General features: G+C 42.2%; 2 protein-coding genes across 2 annotated transcripts; one reads left to right on the forward strand and one right to left on the reverse strand.

Moving 5' to 3' along the window:
• Nucleotides 1–1,787: 1,787 nt before the first annotated feature.
• LOC138241952 (uncharacterized) lies at nt 1,788–5,987 on the reverse strand. The gene is made up of 3 exons (XM_069196276.1): nt 5,780–5,987; nt 4,683–4,789; nt 1,788–3,426 (listed from the first exon to the last, which is right to left on the reverse strand). Exons 1-3 carry the CDS (start codon nt 5,985–5,987, stop codon nt 3,064–3,066), a joined length of 678 nt encoding a protein of 225 aa, XP_069052377.1. The 3' UTR covers nt 1,788–3,063.
• An 830-nt stretch (nt 5,988–6,817) lies between these two features.
• On the forward strand, nt 6,818–17,105 carry LOC107078839 (uncharacterized). Its single transcript, XM_069196277.1, has 11 exons — nt 6,818–6,826; nt 7,133–7,204; nt 10,860–11,077; nt 11,499–11,690; nt 11,936–12,009; nt 12,633–12,721; nt 13,212–13,343; nt 15,261–15,394; nt 15,904–16,010; nt 16,507–16,563; nt 16,783–17,105. The coding sequence occupies exons 1-9, from the start codon at nt 6,818–6,820 to the stop codon at nt 15,995–15,997; spliced, it is 1,014 nt and encodes a 337-aa protein (XP_069052378.1). The 3' UTR covers nt 15,998–16,010; nt 16,507–16,563; nt 16,783–17,105.
• Nucleotides 17,106–21,522: the final 4,417 nt, after the last annotated feature.

Consider the following 21,522-nt stretch of genomic DNA (forward strand, 5'->3'; position numbering starts at 1 on the left):
CTTCTGCTTTTCACCCAGCCCGAGAGCATCAGTCTTCAGGCAGTGTTTGTTCTTGGACGGGTAAGCCAGCGGCTTCATCGTGATGTATGATGTCTGAGTCCATTCAAATTATTACATTGAGTTGTTTGAGTTTGTTTGCAAGTTTATTCTTTCATTGCAGACCCTGTATATAGTACTATCTAGTACTGTATATAGTAAAGTCTCAAGTATATTTTGCATAGAATCTATTTCTGTCAACACATACTAGATATGTGTCTCGTCAGGGCCCTAAAGAGTAGCTCATGGTCGCCCTCAAAGAGTTTAGTCTTAACTTTTGTCTTTTTCTATTGTTCTGGATGAATATCAGTCAACCTCTTGGTCATTAGAGCTGTGAATGTTGGATTATGTTGTAGGCAGGTTTGTGGACTGTTTTTCATCTGTGTGCCGTTGCATGAGACCCATTAGCATGTTTCTTTGGAAACAAGATGTTATCAAAGATGAATTTCTTGGCTTATCAGTTTTTAGACTTAAATGGGGAGTATAATTTGAAAATGTTCAAATGTTTGGTAAAAATGTTAAAATGAAGAGTATGAGTACAAGGATACTTTACAATGAATGCAGAAGATTACAGCTGAGAGAGCTCATCTTATGTTGGTGTGCCACACACATCCAAAGTCAATTTTTATTTCAAAAAGCATTCAGTTTCCAGGAATCTGTTGAACCTTTTTCTCAGTAGAGTCTGATTTATTTTTCTCCCTACAGGGGGCGCAAACTCTTCTGTTTTTCACCCAGCACGAGAGCGTCAGTCTTCAGGCAGTGTTTGTTCTTGGACAGGTAAGCCAGCGGCTTCATCGTGATGTATGATGTCTGAGTCCATTCGAATTATTGCATTGAGTTGTTTTAGTTTGTTTGCAAGTTTGTTTCCTTGCAGACTCAACTGTTGTCAGCATGTAGGGTCCAAGGGATTGTAAAGGATGAACTCTCTTTATTTTCTATCCATTGCATGACCATCTTTTTTTACACCTTTAATAAATCTTGCGCGTTTTCTGTTTTAAATTCAGGTTGATTAGTAATATGTTTTAAGGAAGGAACATTCTCTAGAGCACATCTATGAAATTTCTATCACATTGAAAAAGTATGGCTGTGACGTTCATCAATTGTTCTTATTGTATCATTTCACGTGTTGTAGGGCTGTAATATTACTAATAGACTGTAAATTAGAGTCCAAAAAGCTGTTGATGGGTATTGGTGAAACCAAACCATAACGTATGGTTATACGTAGGAATGTAATATCAGTAATTTTCTTTATAGTTTTCTTAATATATTACAAATAAGTTTTTTAAAAAGCTTGTTGAAGGATTGAATAGATAAAGTCTGTCTTTATTTATTTACAGACACAGAATTCATGTGTCGCACCAGACTGGACACGCCTCTCCATCATTCTTTATATGTGCTGGTATCTTCTAGATTCTGAAGCAAAATGGACTCAGGTTTTTAGTGTAGAAAGAACAGAAACACAGCTATTATTGCATATTGTAAATTTATTTTTGAAGAAATGAAGTTGTGAGTTTTTTAGGTGCTTAGTCAGTGTTCTTGGTCACAGGCTGTTGTCCAGGTCCTCAGTGATTCCCCCCGTTGTGATCTGTGGGGGGGGGTTGATTCGGGAGTGCTCTCCCAACAGGCCCAGACTGTCTTCTCACTACCTCAGAGTAGGTCAGGTGGGCTCCGGTCCTCTTGTGTTTAAAGACTTGACAGGTGTTAGGTCCGCTTGTCTGGTTCTGTATGTTTTGAGCTCTACATTTTCCTCCTTGTGTACATGCAAATACTGCACTAGAGCTTCGTTCAGCTTGTCTGACTTTCTGTGGTGCATTGTCACTGTCTGTCTGTCTTTTTGTTTGGTCACTGTCTGTGTGGGTGGAAGGGCGTGCCTGGGGGCAGGGCGTGATCCTTTCAGGGCAGGTGGACCATCTCTCCACTCGTCTGTCCTTCATCTGACTGTTCCAGAAAACTAAAGTCCGATAGAAGCCAGGGGGGGTCAACTTTGTGTCTGAGCTTTGCAGCCGCCCCCGAGTTGAGAATTGTTGTGGAGGTCCACACCCCTGTTTCTCCTTCAGATTGTTGTCTTGTATAACTAATGATTTTTTTATCTTTAAATTGAAATGTTCTTCATTGTTGTTTTCTATGTCTTTGTCCCCTTTAAAGTCTTCATGTTGCGTATCTGGTGGATTTTGTGCATCTTCAGTCCACAGTTTATTGTCTACTTGGTGGGTTTGGACCATCCTGTCGTCCTCAGTTTTCTCCCCTCTCTGTATTTCTTGTGGGTGAAGGTGCAGGTTGGCAGGAACGGGGCTCTGTGAAGTTCCAGGAGTGCAGGCTGTTCCCTGTATCTGTGTTCCAGGCAACATCATGGGCTCAGTTCTGTTGAGAGTCACCTCCTTACATTCTGCTAACACACTCTCCTCACCTTTGTCATTTTTGTCACGGCCGTCATATTTTCCTGTTGACTGGCTCTTTGTTTTTTCTGTCTCCTCCACTCCGCTGGTACCATTTTTATCATGTTGCTTATTTTCTTCCTTTTCTCTTTCAGTGTTATGTATGTCTTCCACTTCTTCCTCCTCTGTCTTCTTTTTCTCCTCTTCCTTTTCAGGCTCATGTCTGTTTTGTGTTTCTGTATTTCTTAGCCCTTCGTCTCTCAGGGCTGTGGGAGGTGTACAGGGGGCTCCATTTGTGTGGCCCTCCTGTCCTCTCAGGTGAGCTTGGTCCTCTGTGTCAGGTGCAGAGCTGTGAGGTTCTGCAGTGGTCAGGAATTGCTGCTGCACAGCTGGGGCTTCAGATGGACTTGGTGTTCTTCTTTGAGTGTCTGTTCCACACAAAGCTGAATTTGTGTTGTCTTCAGAATTTTCTTTCTGAAACCTATCCTTTACTATGTGCTCTTCTGTCTTTTGCATAGTAATTGTATTTCCAGAGTCTATTACGTCTTTCATGTTGTTGATGACTGCTAGTTCTGCCTCACTTCTCTCCACCTCCTTCTCCAATGCTGTCTTGTGGGTGGAGGGGCGTGCCTGGGGGCAGGGCGTGATCCTTTCAGGGCAGGTGGACCATCTCTCCACTCTTCTGTCCTTCATCTGGCTGTTCCAGAAAACTAAAGTCCGATAGAAGCCAGGGGGGCTCAACTTTGTGTCTGAGCTTTGCAGCCGCCCCCGAGTTGAGAATTGTTGTGGAGGTCCACACCCCTGCCTGGCACTGGATGTGAGCTCTCTCTTGTTTCTGAATGTGACTGTGTTCCTGTTCATTGATATTCCCCTGTGAGCTGATCCATTGGAGTGGCTTTCTGAGGAGGAAGACATGTGCTCTGTGTTGCACCTGTTCCTCATGCCAGGCTGTGGACCTGACTGTAAGATCTGAGGCTGAACCTGTCGGGCCCCAGTGTGGACGCCTGTTGTCTGTCTGAGTGGGTCAGGTGACACTTTCTCCTCCTTGACAGTCTGGGTTGTCTGTTTTTTCCTTTCTCCCTCTGTCTCGGCACGGTAATCGAACTGCATCTCCTTGGAGTTATTTTGCGTTGTCTCTGCTGGGGGAGTTTCATTCCCTACTGCCTCCATATTTTTCTTTTTCTTTCTGCCCCTGATTCTTCTCCTCCTGCGATGCTTAATGGGCTCAGGGGAAGGAGGAAAGTTCATCACAACTGTGTTTAAGCCGGACTCCTGTGCTGCATCATGAGGTGTTTTGACAGGGGGGAGATTAGGTGGCATTTCTGCCACGAAGTCTCTCTTCTCTCCGTGCTGCGATTTCTCCTTCAGATTGTTGTCTTGGATAACTAATGATTTCTTTTTTATCTTTAAATTGAAATGTTCTTCATTGTTGTTTTCTATGTCTTTGTCCTCTTTAAAGTCTTCATGTTGCGTATCTGGTGGACTTTGTGCATCTTCAGTCCACAGTTTATTGTCTACTTGGTGGGTTTGGACCATCCTGTCGTCCTCAGTTTTCTCCCCGCTCTGTATTTCTTGTGGGTGAAGGTGCAGGTTGGCAGGAACGGGGCTCTGTGAAGTTCCAGGAGTGCAGGCTGTTCCCTGTATCTGTGTTCCAGGCAACATCATGGGCTCAGTTCTGTTGAGAGTCACCTCCTTACATTCTGCTAACACACTCTCCTCACCTTTGTCATTTTTGTCACAGCCGTCATATTTTCCTGTTGACTGGCTCTTTGTTTTTTCTGTCTCCTCCACTCCGCTGGTACCATTTTTATCATGTTGCTTATTTTCTTCCTTTTCTGTTTCAGTGTTGTGTATGTCTTCCACTTCTTCCTCCTCTGTCTTCTTTTTCTCCTCTTCCTTTTCAGGCTCATGTCTGTTTTGTGTTTCTGTATTTCTTAGCCCTTCGTCTCTCAGGGCTGTGGGAGGTGTACAGGGGGCTCCATTTGTGTGGCCCTCCTGTCCTCTCAGGTGAGCTTGGTCCTCTGTGTCAGGTGCAGAGCTGTGAAGTTCTGCAGTGGTCAGGAATTGCTGCTGCACAGGTGGGGCTTCAGATGGACTTGGTGTCCTTCTTTGAGTGTCTGTTCCACACACAGCTGAATTTGTGTTGTCTTCAGAATTTTCTTTCTGAAACCCATCCTTTACTATGTCCTTCACTGTGTTTTGCATTAGAATTAGAATTATCACTGTCTTCTTTTGGCTGATGCCAGTTCGTTCTGACCCACTTCTCCCCACCTCCTTCTCCATTCCTGTCTTGTGTTTCTTCATGTCATCCTCAGCGCTGTCCTTTATTTCAGAGTCCTGTGTGGTGTGCTCCACTGTCAGTCCTCTGCCTTCTGTCTCTGTAGGCAATAGGAAAAAGCCCTCAGCTCCCCAGTCAATCCTTTGCCTTCTGCAACAGATGAGGCTTCTCCTTCCAAGGCTGTAGTCTGAGACAGCAAGTTGGCTGAATTTGCCTTCTGCTGGAGACTTTGATTGTGTAACAACGTGTAGATTGTTCTGTTGTGTCGCTAATGATTTCTCTTGTATCTTAAACTTGACGTGTTCTTCGTTTAGTTTTTCTGAGTCTTTGCCCTCTTCATGTTGAGTGTCTAGTGGACTTTGTGCTTCTTCCATCCACAGTTTTTCATCTGCTTGGTGGGCTTTAGATGGACTTGATGTTGTTCTTTCAGTGTCTGTTCCACACAAAGCTTTATTTGTGTATTCTGCACATGTTTCTTGTTGTTCGTCCTGAATTATGTCCTCTTCTGTGTTTGGCATTGCAATTCTTTTTCCCGAGTCTATGACTTTTTTTTCTTGGTTGATGACAGTGAGTTCTGCCTCACTTCTCTCCACCTCCTTCTCCAGTCCTGTCTTATGTCTCTTCATGTCATTCTCAGAGCTGTCTCTAGGGTGTTCTGTGTTTTGCTCTGGCCGTGCTTGTGTTGTCTTTTCACAGTCCCCTCTCATGTTGTCCACTGTTGTCCTTGTACCATGTGTTTGTGTGGGCGATAGGTAAAAGCACTCAAGTGTCCAGTCATTCATTTGTCTTCTGCTTTCAAGATTGTAGTCTAGCACAGGAGTTAGGCTGAACTTGTTTTCAACTTCAGACTTTGAATTGTCCTTGGCTGGACAAGGTGTTACTATGTCCTTTGTGATATCATCCTCGTCCCTGGTAGCATTTTCAGTTTGTAGCCTATCTTGTTCTTTTTGTGTTTCATTGTTATGCGTAGTTTCCAGCTCTTTCTCTTTTGCCTTCTTTAGTGCTTTGTTTCCCTTGTCCAGATTTTCTTTAGGAGTTTCTTCCTCATCCCTATCCTCAGTCTTCATCGTGCATTCTTCTTTTAATTTACTGTCATTGTCAGCCATGAGTTGTTGCTCATTTTCCTGCTGATTGTCTTTTGTGTCCTCAGTTTGATTCCTGGGCTGTCGTTCTCCGAGCAGTCTGTGCAGTGAGAGTTGAGAGGGGGGGGAGTTTTCCTCTAGCCCAGGTTCCTGTAGCGGCCCAGGCCTGTCCTTTAGTTCTGTCAGAGATTCTGGAGGCACAGTGAGGTTCGGCATCTCTTGTTCCTGTTCCTTAGTTGGTGAAAGTTCTTGGTCATTGTTTTTGTCTTTCTCCTGTTGCTGGATCTTATCTGTGTTATCCGTTCCACCACAGGTGGGCTTAATTTCTGAGGCTCGGCAGTGACTCAGCAAAGCTGGGCTGTTAGCAGCAGAGTCTCTTTTGTCCCCCTGTGTTGTTTCAGGAGTCCTCTTGACCCAGGCTCCTCCTGCCCTCCTGTTTCTGTTCTGTCTCAGGCTTTTGGTGGCTTTCGCCCTTCCTCTCCTTTCTTCTCTTTCTCTCCTCCTCCTCTCAGGCTTGCTCCTCTGTCTGATGTCATGTAGGAGGTCAGCCTCCTTGTTTGTTTTTCTCTGACAGTCCCATGTTGTACATTGACAAGGGGAACACTGCAAACAGGTCAGTGTGTTTCCCATTGCAGCTCCATGTTCAGACTGAGAAGCAGATGAATACAACTGCCGTCTTCAAGACTCTTTGAGTGACATCATCGGCGCCATGGTAACACGGTCTTCTAACAGGGTCTTTTATGATGTCACATGCTTAGAAATCTTGATCCAACAGTCAATGGAGAGATTGTACTGATTTTTTCGAACTTTCCCTTATGCCTTATTTGTGTTTTTCCACCTTTTCCTTCATGTAAACACATTTCTGTACATTTTAGAACATGTGTATGTTTCTGTAATGGTGGTATTATATTCTGTCCAGTAGTTCGGCATTGTGGAGATGGAGATATTATTTGGCAATAAATCTGACAGTGCTGTAATTCTGACTGTATATAGGAAGCCTTTGATCTGAAAGTTTTTTGTAAATTGCATAATATATTTACATAAGTATGCCATCGGTGACTTTTTGTAATTTATATTCAGTACTTTCAATCTTAGTATTTGTGGTCCTGCTCTCGCCCAGTTCTCCTCTTCCCTCACTTCATACAGACACCAGGTCTCCTGGAAAGACGTCTCCTTACTCTCTCTCCACTGGAGTCCCTTAGGCCTCTGTCCTGGGCTCCCTACTGTTTTCTCTCTGCTCTTCTCTAATGTCAGTGTGCCACACACTTCCAGAATGCATTTATATTTCAAAAAGTGTTCTGTTTCCAGGAATCTGTTGAACCTTTTTGTCAGTAGAGTCTGATTTATTTTTCTCCCTACAGGGGACGCAAACTCTTCTGCTTTTCACCCAGCCCGAGAGCATCAGTCTTCAGGCAGTGTTTGTTCTTGGACGGGTAAGCCAGCGACTTCATCGTGATGTATGATGTCTAAGTCCATTCGAATTGTTATATTGAGTTGTTTTAGTTTGTTTGCAAGTTTATTCTTTCATTGCAGACTCAACTGTTGTCAGCATGTAGGATCCAAGGGATTGTAAAGGATGAACTCCCTTTATTTTCTATCCATTTCATGAACATTGAATGAGGGAAAATGCTCAAACCTTGTGTGTTTCCCTTTTTAAATTCAGGTTGATTAGTAATATGTTTTAAGGAAGGAACATTCTCTAGAGCGCATCTATGAAATTTCTATCACATTAAAAAAGTATGGATGTGGCGTTCATCAGGTTCAGTGATTGTTCTTACTCTATCATTTCACTTATTGTGGGGCTGTCATATTACTAATTTGCTGTTAATTGGAGTCCAAAAACCTCTTGAGGGGTATTGGTGAAACCAAACCATAACGTATGGTTATAAGTAGGAAGGTAATGTCAATAATTTCCTTTATAATTAGCTAAGCATATTATAAATAACTTAATTGAGAAATTTGTTTGTCCTAGAAGAGTGCAATTCCATTAGGAATAATCCAGCCATTCAAAATGAGCTTGGTATGCTGTTTTAAAACATGGTGGTCATGGCGCAATATACCACATCATACCGCATGTTTGTCTTTGTGCGAAAACCCGTACATCACCATAGGAAGCAGAACAGCGCAGCCTGAAACGGCTGAAACGTTGTGTTGTCTTTCTTCTCTTTTCAGCATGGAATAAACCTATTACTTGTTCCTTTGCAGCCTACGCATGCTGTGCACAACTACCCACCTGTATTAAACCTGCAGTTGTTAAATTACATATAAATATTCAATACTGAGCGGATTAAAATGTGAACAGTAAAGAGATTAAATGATTAAGTCTTTTCACTACTGACCAATGCATCACTAGTGCCCGTCGGTCATTTTGGCCAGCCAGTCATGTACCGCGGTAGAGGTACGGGTTTGTACTGCGAACTTTGAATGGCTGCATCTGTAATATGTATGTTTCTAAAGAAATTAATAACAATATAATTATGTTCATATAGCGCAAATTATCACAGTAGTACACTTTCTTTGTAAACATCTGCATCAGTTTGACTAATTCACCCGCGATTGCTTGGAAACTTTTTCCTGCCGTTCTCAGCCACAGCTTAAGTTGTTAAGCGGCGTGTTGGTTTAATGGGTTGGGTGTGTATCTTGCATGCTGGAGGTTGGGGGTTTGAACCCAGCTCTCAGCATTAGTTTTCTTTTAACAAAGAAACATTTCTTTGAAAAACTAAAATAGTAAATATTTTTAAAAAAATGTTGTTATTTGTATATATCACAAAACTTCAAAAGTTACATGAGTTAAGTGTAGGGCTGGGCGATATGGCCAAAAACATTAACACGATAAAAATGTTCATATCAGTCGATACAGATAATTATCACAATAAATGTCAAATCATGATTTCTTTCAAGTTTAAAGGCAGATTCTTTCTCCTGAGTGAAAGTTGAAGAAACCAGACAGTTAATTGGTAAATTAAACAACTTTATTTTAAGAACACAACAAACACTTGCCAAACAGCAGAAACATTAAACAAATCTGAGGTAGAGAGTATTCAAGTCTTTTTTATGTCAAAACATGCATGAGTAAAATTTACAAAATAAATATCTTAATAGAAAAATTAAATACTGCAGTGTAACACACATAGAAGATGGCTCAGACAGACTGCAAAGTTTAAAGTGCTCTGTTTTATGTCTGATCGTAAAAAGCCAAAATATCTCCAAATTTCCGAAGTTGAATGACCTTTTCTGTCGACGATGTCATCATCCTTCGAGCTGGTCGTTGGCAGCACTACATTTGCTTCAGTGTCGCTCATTTCTCCACTCTAACTACAGTCCTGTCAGCCACCACCGTGTGGGTAAACAACACGCACCCGCATGCGCGCAGTATTTTGTGCGCTTGGAAGATAGCACTGCACTGGAAGATAGCAAGCTGGGCAGACTGATTTGGGTGAGGACGACCGTTAATAACTGGCATGTTCCTAATTATTAATGTACATAGGATTTCACTGTGTAGACATAAATTAGCTGGAAAAATAATAAATTACATCCACTTAGTCATGCTAATTGTGTGAAAGCCTACGCTAATGTTAATTAAAAAAACAGTAGCTTATGGCTCTGAGATGGTAGAGTAGGAGTGCGGTCTCTGAATATCTGTATATACTGTACATCTGTAATACAGAGCATTGCAAGTATGTTATGTTTTACAAAGCTTTAGCAATTCATTTTTACTAAATTACTATAAGAGCCATTAAAACAGTACATTTAATATTATGCTAAGAATCGTTTCAATGATTGCACCTAGAAACTTTTAATACAAGTGTATGATTACTAGTTACAAATCCTCTTTTCACATTATTTGAAATAGCACCTCTTAATATTGTAGTTTCTTCTGTTTTGTAGCGTATCTGTGATCTGTGTGGTTTAATTTGCTGAAATTAAATTTTGCTGGAACAGTGAATTGCAAGAGCCCTTTTATGCTTGTTAAGGATCAAACAGAAGAAGCAGTCGTTGTGCATGGATTCTAAGTATAGAATGTACAATTTATTAATACATCACCAAAACATACATACAGTAGCAAACCAACATGAATAGTCATTCACAGATTACAAATAATAACATCAGGATTAAACATACAGAGTATGTTATTTTCGATATCCTAATTTATCTTTATGCAAATCACATATAATGAATCACATTCATTTACTGTGTGAACTAACTTGATCAAATGCTCTGAAATGTTTAAAATATCAGGGCTGGGTCCATTGCATCTGTCCAGTCTCCTTCAGCTGGCTGTTGATGTCCAGTGTGAAGAGAGCAAATGGTGCTGAAGTTGACTCCTGACTGAAAATAGTGTTGCACTGAACTTCAGATTACAGTCTGAGTACAACGCCTGGTTTGGCCACAACTAAGACACAGGCTGAGGGCTCCGTTCTTCTCCACTATAGCACTGAGATGTTCCTATGTTTGATACTGAGAGCGGAGATGGGAAAAGAAAGCAAGCTCTATAGTAATGTTTAATCCTGGAAACCACAATTCGTGACTATGACTTTATCAGGTAGAGTCTTGAGCATCCTCATTGCCTGTTCATCCTTTGGGTGATTGATTGTGACCTCTGGCCTAGGGTTTTAGTCAAGATGTCCCTTGGTGTGTACAAGACAGAAGACTCACATTGGGCAATTCATCATTAGAGATAATGAGAATGGACCCAGTTAATAATGACTCAGTCCGCATTAGAGATCAGGATATACCATTTATCAAAGAGACCCTTTTCAACTGCATTACTAGCATTTTACACAGAGGCCCAGTCTGCTTTGGTTATTATGTGGTCAAGGCTTTGGAAGCTTTAATAACTAATTCATAATGTAATGATATAGAAAACTATTATAAAGAGGCTACACTATATACATTTTTCAGACTTAAAATACTTGGCCATCACAACCGTTTATTGATACAATATACAATCTTTATTCACCATGTTCACATTATTTAACGTTATTTGTTCCAATGTGTTTGATTTGCATTTCTACACAAAATGGAGAGTGAGCTGCAGTGGGTAAGAGGAGGGTTATTCTGACTGAGGTGTGTTCATGGTCTTTTCAGACTCAACCCCAGAAAGCCTGTGAAGGGAGCAAAACACCACACAGGAAGAAAGACAGATGGGCTGTAAGGTCAGGTAAGGTGGACACAGTGTCCACAGCTGGGACCCCAGACAGCACTGGGGACCCTGGGGCCCAGCAGAAGGGACAGCTGGACACACGACCTTACAGCCAGGGAGAGGAGGTCTCCTGTGTGGTCCAGACTGAGCTCCCCCAACACAGGTACTGAGCAGCTCACAGATAACAGCTCCATGATCTCAGTGGGAATGGAGTCAAACCCCTCTACTTACTGAAGCCAATTGTCCAGATTTATTCAAGTGTCAATTAATCACTGTTGCAAGATCATGTTGTCAGTCCTAACTGTATCACCAACCATTGTCATAATCTAGAAGGTTTATTTTTGTTGTTATGTTACAGCCAAGTCCAACTGTAATGTGAACGTTTGGCTGACTGCTACTGTATATTTCTTGCTGTCCTTGCAAAGAAAAGTGGGTTTTATTATCAATGACCCTCATCATCTTACCTGAAGTGCTTTATTCTAGACTTCCCATCTCCTGTTAGTAATGATGGGAAGAGCATCATTCCCAGATCATCTTCCCCTGCCCTTTACTGACCCCAGTGTCTCCACTCTGTTCTCAAACAGCCCCAGCAGCGCCCAGCAGTCTGCTCCTGACAGAGGAGGAGCTGCTGATGGGCGTCAGGTCCAGGAGAAGACCAGCCCCAGGACCTCTTCTCCTGGCCTGCCTGACACAGAGCTTTCTGGGTCAGACACTCTCGCAGCTCACAACAGCCATGTCTTCTACTGTTATACTCCTCTGTATAAGAACAATCATAGGTATAAATAAATGCTGCATAATAAATGCAAAGACCTTAAACTCTTAAGTTATAGCTCCTGGAGGAATTCAGTAAATTTTAAAATAATCTCCATTTCCAGCTAAACCATGTTTTATGCACTTGAGGTTTTAAAATATTTGATATGTTGAGAAAGGTAATTAATGCCCTGTCTTCATGCAGTATCAGTGTGTGAGACTGATAGTCACAGCCTGAGCTCTAACTGCTGTGTTTCCTGTGTTGTGTCAGTAGCAGGAGTGCTGACAGGGCGCCCCCAGGTGGTGAGCAGCAGCACACTGAGAAGAAGAGCAGCTCAGCTCTAGGTCTGTATGTCCTGTCCTTCTGTCTGCACTGTGCAGCCCAGCAGAATGTATGAAGAATGTCTTTCATGGCAAATAAATCATAAAGCACCTTTCTAATGTAATTTTGCTACAGAAATTCTTATTCTATGATTCTTTAAAGAGCAATCCCCCATAGAGATGTGTGCAAGTTTGAAACAGTAGCTTGCTTTCCCTATACATACAACTGAAACTGAATCTTCTCTAACTTTGAATTGTATACTTCACTGGCAAACGAACGTCAATACAATCACATATTTCCACGTTAAGGAAAGTGACTTCTGTTTTTAGAGGACAGGGTTAAAGAACACAGATAGAATGTGGTAGTCAGTTAAGAATCTAATGCCAATACCAAGATGACAGTTTTAGTCTTCAAGTTCCACAATTTCTGTTTTGCTTTCTTTTTTTAAGGAGAGGGCAGAGACCAGCAGCCCTCTTACTCACTGGACAGGTACAAAACATTCGTTTCAACCAAAAGAGCTGACTGAGCTCTTGGTGCAGCACCCATGAGAAAGTCAGAAGGTCTCAGTTATTCCTTTCCAGTCATTGTAAGAAATAATATTTCATGATGTCAGTTTACACTGTGAACACATGCTGTTCCTTTCCAGCTCCAGTGTCGTGTGCTGCTCTCCCCACTCTGAAAGGACAGCGCCTCCTCTCAGCGTCAGAGCGCCCTTCAGACCACCCAGCTCCTGGGGTAGTGAACCGCCCGTTCAGACAGTTCTAGGAGCGGATTCACACACTCATCACAAGAAGCCATGACCAGTGTTGCTTCTCTCCTGAGTGCCTTGATTTTTATAAGTGAGCTTACTTCCACCAGCAAGCAATGGCCGATAAAAGTAATAACATCTCTGTTGCTTTACTTTTTACACTTTTGCAGAACTGCAACGAGGGACATTTAGTGAAGAATATATTCAGAAATCTAGCTTGATTGACTGACATCTTCTTCCTGATCTAGCTAGGATCACATTTTTTAATATCCACTATTCAAAACCGACAATATTTCAAACTGTTAGAACCATACTTTAATAATATGAGGAACACATGACAGGAAGTGCCCAGAGTGCTTTGCAGTGTCTGCTGCAGCAGGGAGTGAAGGAACAGGGCAGCTCCAGGTCCCCTTAGTGCAGCTCAGACTCCAGCCTGTCCCAGGGCTTCCTCAGTTGACCCTGTCCTTCTGTCCACAGGGTCCACAACCTGGGAAACAGCTGCTACATCAACGCTGCTCTGCAGTTTCTCTCTGGCCTACCGTCCTTCTCCAACTACATCCTGAGGGAGGGACACAGCTGGGACACGATGCCCAAGACTCGGCTGCTCAGGTACTGGAGCCCAGGGCAGGAGGAAGCAACTTAAAGAGACCGAGGCGGACTCAAAAACATAAATAAACTTGCAAGGTCACACAAGTCCTCCTGACTGTGAAAATTTCCAGTGGAAAACAAAGATGTAAATTGAACCTGTTGTTTAGATCATGTGTCTTAGTTTTCCTCCTGTTCGCCAATACTGAGATGTGCTCCTCTAGTCCACTGACTCACCTCTGTTCTGCTGTGTTGAGGAGTGTCCAGACTGCTCTGTTCTCTTCCTTGCAGGTTGTTTGCTCACCTGCTTGCAGGGAGGAACCAGAGCAGCCTGAGTCAGAAGCCTGTTTTAATGCATCTCAGCTGCTCATGAGGAGTTCAGTGGAGACAGGCAAAAAGTGAGAGCTGCGAAACTAAGACATTTATCACTCTGTCACATATATTAGACATTGAAACACACCTGAAGAATCCACAGAATGTATTCCACTACTAAAACCTCAAAAAATATCCACAGAATTAAACTGATCTAAATGCTTCCTGATTCTAGTTTCAGGCAAGGCTTTGAAGAAAACACAGTGCTCTACTGGGCAGTGCTGTTGTGCAGCTGGTGGCTCCAGTGTGATCTGGATTCAGCTCACTTCCAACAGATATTCTGGCCAGATTAACCAGTCTGTGTAATTTGCCTGTGGGGGCAATTCGTCTCCCAAACCCCTTTTATACTGTTAGGCTTCACCAACATTGGATCCTGTAGTGGAGGGCTGGCACACACAGTTGATGAACACACGACAGGAAAGACCTCTGTCTGCTCAGGTAGGCTGTAGGTCTCCTTCACAGCAAAGCTGGCGTCTCCCTAACACACGGCTCTCACTGCAGGATGCTCATGAGTTCCTGAGCCACTGCCTGTCTCGGCTGAAGGAGGAGGGACAGGGGCTGAATCTGTCCTGGCCCCGACGGCTGCTCAGGGCCCAGGGCGCCTAGCCAGACGGGGGTGAAAATCGTCCATTTTACACCTGTCCTGTGGTGGCAAATTTTGAGTTTCAGCCACAGCATAAACACACCTGCATGGTGTCAGGTCAGTTTCTCAGGAAAAGAGCTACAAGTCAGTCTTAGTAATTAGAGTTGATTTTGGCCTTGAAAGGAAATTGGAAGTGTTTAGAATAATGGCTGGTCACACGTCTGCCTCTCTGTTCTCTGAATGCTGTGGAACTCAAGCCACCAGGACAGAGGAGGTCCAATGTCTCTGGACCTCCTCCCACTGGGCTCCATACAGGACTGCCTGGACCTCTACTTCAAAGTCAGTCTCGACGCTCGACGGGACGAACACAGGGCTTTCTAACATGTGCCTCATGAGGCAGGCATCATGGTTTAGGGGCAGGAGAACATGGGTTTTGTATTGGAGAGAGATGAAATAAGATTGATTCAGCACAAGTGAAGTTCACTGTATCTTCATAGAATATGTGCGTGGAAACTGATAAAGACTCAGGCTCTTATGTTGCATTTTTATCCTACGTCCTGATTTGTACCAAGATTTAAAATTGTTTTCTTCTTAAGACTATTTCTTAAATATAAACTCAGTAACTGTTTATATGGCTTAAACACAATACAAAGTAAGTTTTTCATTAAAATGTTAGCATTCTTAATTTCATTAGGCTTCATTCCCAGCTTGTAACACTATCATGTGACTCAGTTTCAACATATAGTAGTATGTAGTATGGAACAGAAGCTAGGTTTCTTCAGTCAACCAGAGATAATTTCACTTATTTTGCCCAGGATGTGGAGAGCAGTAGTTTCAGAGATGTTTAGGACAACTAGTCTATGTCACACCATACATCAGCACACCGCCCAGGGGTGCCATCACAAGAGTGTCTAATACAATTAGAGTGAAGTGTGCTTCTTCACTGATATTCCCACTGTCCCTCTTCCCCCTCCTCTGCTGAGCAGAGTGCTGATCCTGCACTTGAAGAGGTTCTTCTGGAGGAGCCGGAGGTCATCCCCAGCGGCTTGACCACTCAAGCCCACTGCAGCGGTGGTGTCCAGCTTCCCCGTGCTCGAGACTGGACAGCTGAGCCCACAGTGTGAGTCCCTCTTCGGCCCAGAAACAGTCACAGTGTCACACTGTCTGCAGCACAGAGCAGCTGTGTCAGTGGAGTGTAAAATCCAGCTCTGACATATTATGAGACACTAAAAGGTGTAGCAGAATAACACAATTCTTGCACAGTTTCTTCCACTGCATGCTCTCACTTCAACAGTCTGTATTGTAATCTTTTAGTTTTTATCATAGTGGATGCTGTTTAAAATATTGTATTTGTGCTCCAGGCACAAGGCACTGCTCTTTATTGAAGCTTGTATCCTGCATTTAGTTCTCATTATTGGGTTATGGAACTTGTTATAATTATAGTAAATTTATAACCCAGTTCATAAACTCCAGACTGAGTACATGAAGACTAGTCGGTTATTACCACTGGCAAGTGACAGAGAGCAGGTAGTCAAGGAGAGCTTTGTGTGCTGTAACTCTGGGGAGAAAGCACCTGTCCTGTCAGTCTGCTTGAGAGCAGAGCTCACACTCTCAATGCTGTGTCTACAGGTTGTTAGAGGGGCTCAGTGAAGAAGAGCTCCTGGCTGCAGCCCTGCAGATGAGCTTACAGTCAGGACCTTCCACAGCCCCTCAGGACAAGTAGAAAGAATCACCAGGTAACCCCCCATTCACCTCTGGCCCACATCTCCTTAACAGTCCTGACACCTTCACACATATCCGAAAACGGCCACAGCAATAGATGAGCAGAATCTCATTCCTGTCAGATCACATTCTTCCTAATCCTCAAGTCCTTTTCTTAGTCCTAAACTGATCATCAGATCATTTGTTCCTTTCTCTGATGAGTGGCCGTTCAGTGATCTGCTTCCTAACACAAACTTATGATCAGTTCATTCCACTTGGAATTAAACATTCTTGAATTACCTGCCATTAGTTCAGATCTACAGTACCTTGGACTGTCTAAGAGGAATCAGCATTATCCTCAGAAAATCCAATTTATTTATATTAAGGACAACAGTGTGTCCTCTCAAGACATCCAGACTCATGAAATTATAACAGTTTAAATTAGTCATCCCCACAATATAATGTGTTTTCTAAAGAAAATGAAGTTCTGCTGACTAGAAACACCTAATGTCTTTCTTTGCCTCTCTGTAGGTCAGTGATGTTTTTAACATCACGGAGCAGATGTGGCTCCAGTGTAATGACCAGAGGGTGAGGAGGACATATATTTTTAAATCTTTACTAATGTTACAAACACAACAGAACTACCACTCTAGCTAAATACAGTACATAAAACAATGCAATGCTATTCTGATGTAGAGAAATCTACTGACACTGCCTGTAGAGTCAATGAAAAGTCCCTTGGTGGTTTGTCACTGTGATGTGTAATAATGTCTCATCTCTCAGCCTCATCTCTCTGTGTCTCTGCAGGTCATTACATTAGTGACGTTTTTAACATCGTGGAGCAGACGTGGCTCCAATGTAATAACCAGAGGGTGACGAGGACAGACGAGCTGTCTGTGCTGAAGCTGAGCTCCTCCTATTTAAATGCACTGTGTCTCGTCAGCAGGTGTGTGAGGTGAAGAGGAGGGAGATCCACACCTGGGACTGAGACTGGGACTAATAAAAGTGCCTGTTTCTTTTTTAACCCAAATTTGTGCTGTTAATTATTTTATCCAACCTGTAACATTAACATATGCAAATGTCAGAATTCACTTTTTTATTACTAATAATAAAAGTGTACTTCAGTATAACTTTTACTGGAATGAACATTATTCCCATTGATTAGATCACATCATCACATCTATAACTTCTGAAAAGACCCCTTAAGAGTGTTTTCATTAATATACCCTTACATTGAACTATATGAAATTACACATTTAACCCACTGTATCCCTTGTTCCTCAATATCCCTGCTCCTCCTGAGAACCAGCAGGGAGATCCACACACCTGGGACTGGGACTTATAAAAGCACACAGAAGTGCCCGTTTCCTTTGGAACCCATCCTTTGTGCTGTCAGTTTTAGATCTAGCCTCTATGATTAACACATGCAAATAAAAGATTTCACAATGTCTGCTTCAATATATCTTTTTCTGCAGCGTGTGAGGTAGCCAGGATGGCAGCTGTGCGACCCACACAGCAGGGCTCAGAGACAGACTGCTGAGGAAGAATGCGAGAAGAGTAGATACGGGTTCCTCCTTTACATGCACAGATATAGACTGATACAGTTTGAAACTGTTCAATTCCCTACAGAAAAGAATGAATACATATTCTTAGACAGTAATCAAGGATTCATCTGTATTTCGGAGCAGTGTTGGCTCCACTTTGATAACCAAAGGATGAAAAGGATATATGAGGTGTCTATGGTGAGGACAAGAGAAACAAGTGCATAAATTCTCTTTGGTATTGACTAGATTAAACAGATACCTTGTAATACAAGATGATTATAAAAGATTTCTTCAGTTTTGTATTGCATTATTACAGTATAAATGCATTTTATACAAATATTATAACTGGAATGGACATTGAATAGATCTGTAAAATTAAGCAATTCCCAATGCTCTCACAGGATTAGGTATAAACTGTTAAGAGTATTGCAGAAGATGAGAAGTGTAAGGGATAAGTGTTTACACATGAGAATGGTGACAGTCTTTGCTGCCGTAAGTCACAAACTCCAGCTCAGGCCCTAGCAGATAAGGTTCATATGTCCATATCATGGTTGACTAGTCCATCTTCACTCCAGAGACGATGACCCTGACCCTGCTTCAGAGTTACTGACAACCAGATTCCAGAGGCCATATGACAGACCTCAATCCAATTCACACTTTTTAAAGACAATTTAAAAAGCCTATCTTTTCAGCAGCAAAGATCAGTCTACATAATCACATTTTTTGACAATGGAAATTTTACTTTTCTGTTGAAGGCATTCATGCTTGTTTTGATGTTCCTGTTTGTTATGATGTTACAAAATATGCAAATTCTACAAGATTTGTACTCCAGACAGCCAAGGTCCCATAGACAGTGGTAGTGTTTTTGTATATTGTGTCTGATTTAGCTATATAAATTGGAAACAGACATTGGCTGCTTAACTGGTGGTCAACCTTGGTGGTCACCAAACTGATTTTGTACCGGATAATACTGCTACTAACCAATCATAAAAATGTATGTTTTATATGGAAATCTTGCTCATCCCCAAAAATAAAAGCCTGTTGCTGTTCCTGAGATGGTAAATGAGCTGCCAGCTGTGTCTGTCCTCCTTTTTCTACTGCAATAAAGAAATCTTCAGCTTAACCGAAGTTGTCCAATTTCACATAAAAGGTTTTTCAAGGTAATAAATGCATTCAGACAGAAAACTACCTAATAAACACAGAACAAAACAGCTACGAAGCCAAAAATCATGATGAACTCATGGATATCAGAGTTAGATCAATGGTTTTTTATATTAGCAAACTTTACAAGCTTATCGTGCCAAGGATAAAAAAGCAGGAGGGAAAAACATGACATGTACTGCAGAAATAGGAATGAGAGTATTAAAAGATGTGCACTATTTGGACTGTAGATTCCTGTACATTATGTTACCGAGTTAAATTCATGGATGATGATAAAATAGAAAGATTAGCAAAACACCAAAAGCTAAAAGTAAACCTTGCAGATAACACTCAATATAGACAAGTTTAGAGCTTTACTGGTAGGAAAAAAAACAAACTACACACTAAATGTAGTTTTCATCCTGTGGTGCGCCCCCCCCGAGCACCTGTCAAGGAGGGCACGAGATTAGGAGGTGGGTGCTGCACATTGGTGGTGGTGAAGGGGAGTCCCCATTACCTGTAAAGCGCTTTGAGTGGAGTGTCCAGAAAAGCGCTATATAAGTGTAAGCAATTATTATTATTATTATTATTATTACTATTATTATTATTATTATTATTATTATTATTTAGGCGCAAACACACAAGTTAAAGGAAAAAGAATCAAAACAACTGCAGCGAACATGTTGTTTCAGCCATTAATAGCAATTAATTATTCATCCACTAGAGGGGGGTGTTACAATCTGGCTCGTTTCCCTGGCTAAGCAGGCTACCTGCCGTCTATTCTCGTTGGCGAAGGCTACAGCAGCGTTGAGACTTCGCATTATACCACGATTACAAACTTACAAACGGACCGTTTGGTTACTGCTAAAGTTAACAACAGCCGTGAACGTGAAACTGTTAAAGCACATTAATGTAAGGCGCTAAAATGTATGTATACATAATGTCAATTATATTGTGTGAGTGGGTGTTCGTATTGTTTTCTCTCAATGGGTTTTGGGTTGGGGGCGCAAATCCAAACTTGAACAAATGGGGGGAACGCATGTCAAAAAGACTGAAAACCCCTGGTCTATTGTATTATAGATAGGGAACTAAAGAAGTAAGTTAGGTCATGAAACAAGAGGTAGAGTTTTGCCCATGATTTGGCCTGAGTTTTGGGATTCCTCACACTATAACTTAGTACTACTTTTGACCCTTACAGCTCCTAACATGCTGGCTTTTGGACTCTGGGTCCTGACCTAAAGGTCCCATATTTTAAGCAAGGTCCTTTATGTGGCCCACTGATCAAACTCTGTTTTCCCCCAACCTGTTCTCGTGAAGGAAGATTCTTCCCTATTCCCTAAGCCAGACGTTTTATTCCACAGTTACTACAAAAAAAATATTTTCAGAAGTTTTATATTTAAGCAGTACTCCGAAGTCTTCCAATTAAAAGAGCTTTGGTGCTGCAGCTATACTTTCAACTCTTCAAAAAATAGAAACCAGCTGTATAAGGTTGAGTCACCTACTCAAACAGAAATGCTTCCAGCAGCAATTATGGAGCTAGGGTTTAGAGAATAATGGCACCCTCTTGTGGCTTCAGGTGGAATCACCAGCCACCTTGCCACAGGGCTGCATTTGTGGACCACCTATTGGGAGATCTCAGGCAAGCAGACCTGTGAACTCCATATCTGGCAACAACATCTGTTGCAGTAATTGCAAACTTGGCTCACCAGCTTGGTGCAATTCTTCTGCCCATTCTTCTTGTCAGATTTGCATGTGCTTTCAAGTTTTTGGGGGACCGATTGTTAACAGCAGTTTTCAAGTCTTTTTACAGACTGACATTCATTCTTATCCTTAAGGTACTCCAGTAGAGCTCTGGATCATTATATGGCTGGAAGGTGCTTTTATGTCCCATTTTGCCATCTAAAGTATGTTTTCCTGTATGATTTATCAATACTTTGCTGGTGTTTCCAACCAGAAGCCACCAATTTCGGCTCCTTTTGCAGAACCACCTCAGGCTGTGCTACAAACCCCAAGCAGTTGAGATGTACGGAACTGCAGAAAAACAAGCCCCCTTTGCGGAGTGACTGGGATATTGAACCAAGGACATTTCCTCACATGTCAGCTTCTGAACTCTGTTCTCTATTCGCCTCAGGGTGTCATGCCTACTGTTTCTTCTTTGCTTGGCTGTTCAGGTTGGAGGGACAGGTTGATCTAAGCAGTGCCAGGGTGCCTTTCACTTCTTAACCGTCACCTTCATCACGCTAAAAGAGACATTAAGGGTCTTTGAATTGTCTTGAAACTATTTTCCAAATCTGTGAGCCTAAGTAGGGAAACCTAAAACAAGTTATATTTAAGTTATGCCAAAACAAACATTTTGGAATTGAACATGCAGACATACATACCCACATAGAGGTCCCCACTGTATTATCCCCTGGGTGCTGTGTCGTCTCCTGGTGCTTTCTCAAGGGTGCCTGTGCATTGTACAGTACCTGCAGCGCCTGTAGCTGCACCATGCCCCAGCCCTCGCAAAGTCCAAGAGCTTGGAAAAAACAAGATCAATTAGCAACCAGCAATTATCAATGAGCAAACAGCAGCTTCTCCGACATATTTATTTCTGTAGCCCCAGAACCCGAATCCATTGCAGTTCCTTACTACGACTCTGCAGAATGTCAGTGAAGAGGTACTGGCTGTGTTGGACAACAAAAATCCTTCAATTAATTTCAATCTCAAGCATTACAATAAACCACACGAATATTTCAGTGGCTGTCTGTCCCTCAGGCTGTGAGAGAATCACACACCTGACTGTGCCAGCTGTGTTGAATTTACTCTTCCCCCGCAGAGCTGATAGCTGTTCTAATTCTGGCTTTGATTTATTTTGGAAAAT

Source organism: Lepisosteus oculatus, chromosome 12 (genome assembly GCF_040954835.1).
Source record: "Lepisosteus oculatus isolate fLepOcu1 chromosome 12, fLepOcu1.hap2, whole genome shotgun sequence".
Lineage (NCBI taxonomy): Eukaryota > Metazoa > Chordata > Actinopteri > Semionotiformes > Lepisosteidae > Lepisosteus > Lepisosteus oculatus.

What these genes read in the sequence shown, in the direction of transcription:
- LOC107078839 (XM_069196277.1), top strand. An exon ending in GAAGAGCAGCTCAGCTCTAG is followed by an intron (nt 12,010 to 12,632) that starts GTCTGTATGTCC and finishes GTTCCTTTCCAG; the next exon opens with CTCCAGTGTCGTGTGCTGCT. An exon ending in TGGACAGCTGAGCCCACAGT is followed by an intron (nt 15,395 to 15,903) that starts GTGAGTCCCTCT and finishes CTGTGTCTACAG; the next exon opens with GTTGTTAGAGGGGCTCAGTG.
- LOC138241952 (XM_069196276.1), bottom strand. Translation starts at nt 5,987, where the DNA reads ATGCCGAACCTCACTGTGCCTCCAGAATCTCTGACAGAACTAAAGGAC. An exon ending in ACTCATGGCTGACAATGACA is followed by an intron (nt 4,790 to 5,779) that starts GTAAATTAAAAG and finishes TATTGCCTACAG; the next exon opens with AGACAGAAGGCAGAGGACTG. An exon ending in AGACAGGAATGGAGAAGGAG is followed by an intron (nt 3,427 to 4,682) that starts GTGGGGAGAAGT and finishes TGACCCACTCAG; the next exon opens with ACAGACAACAGGCGTCCACA.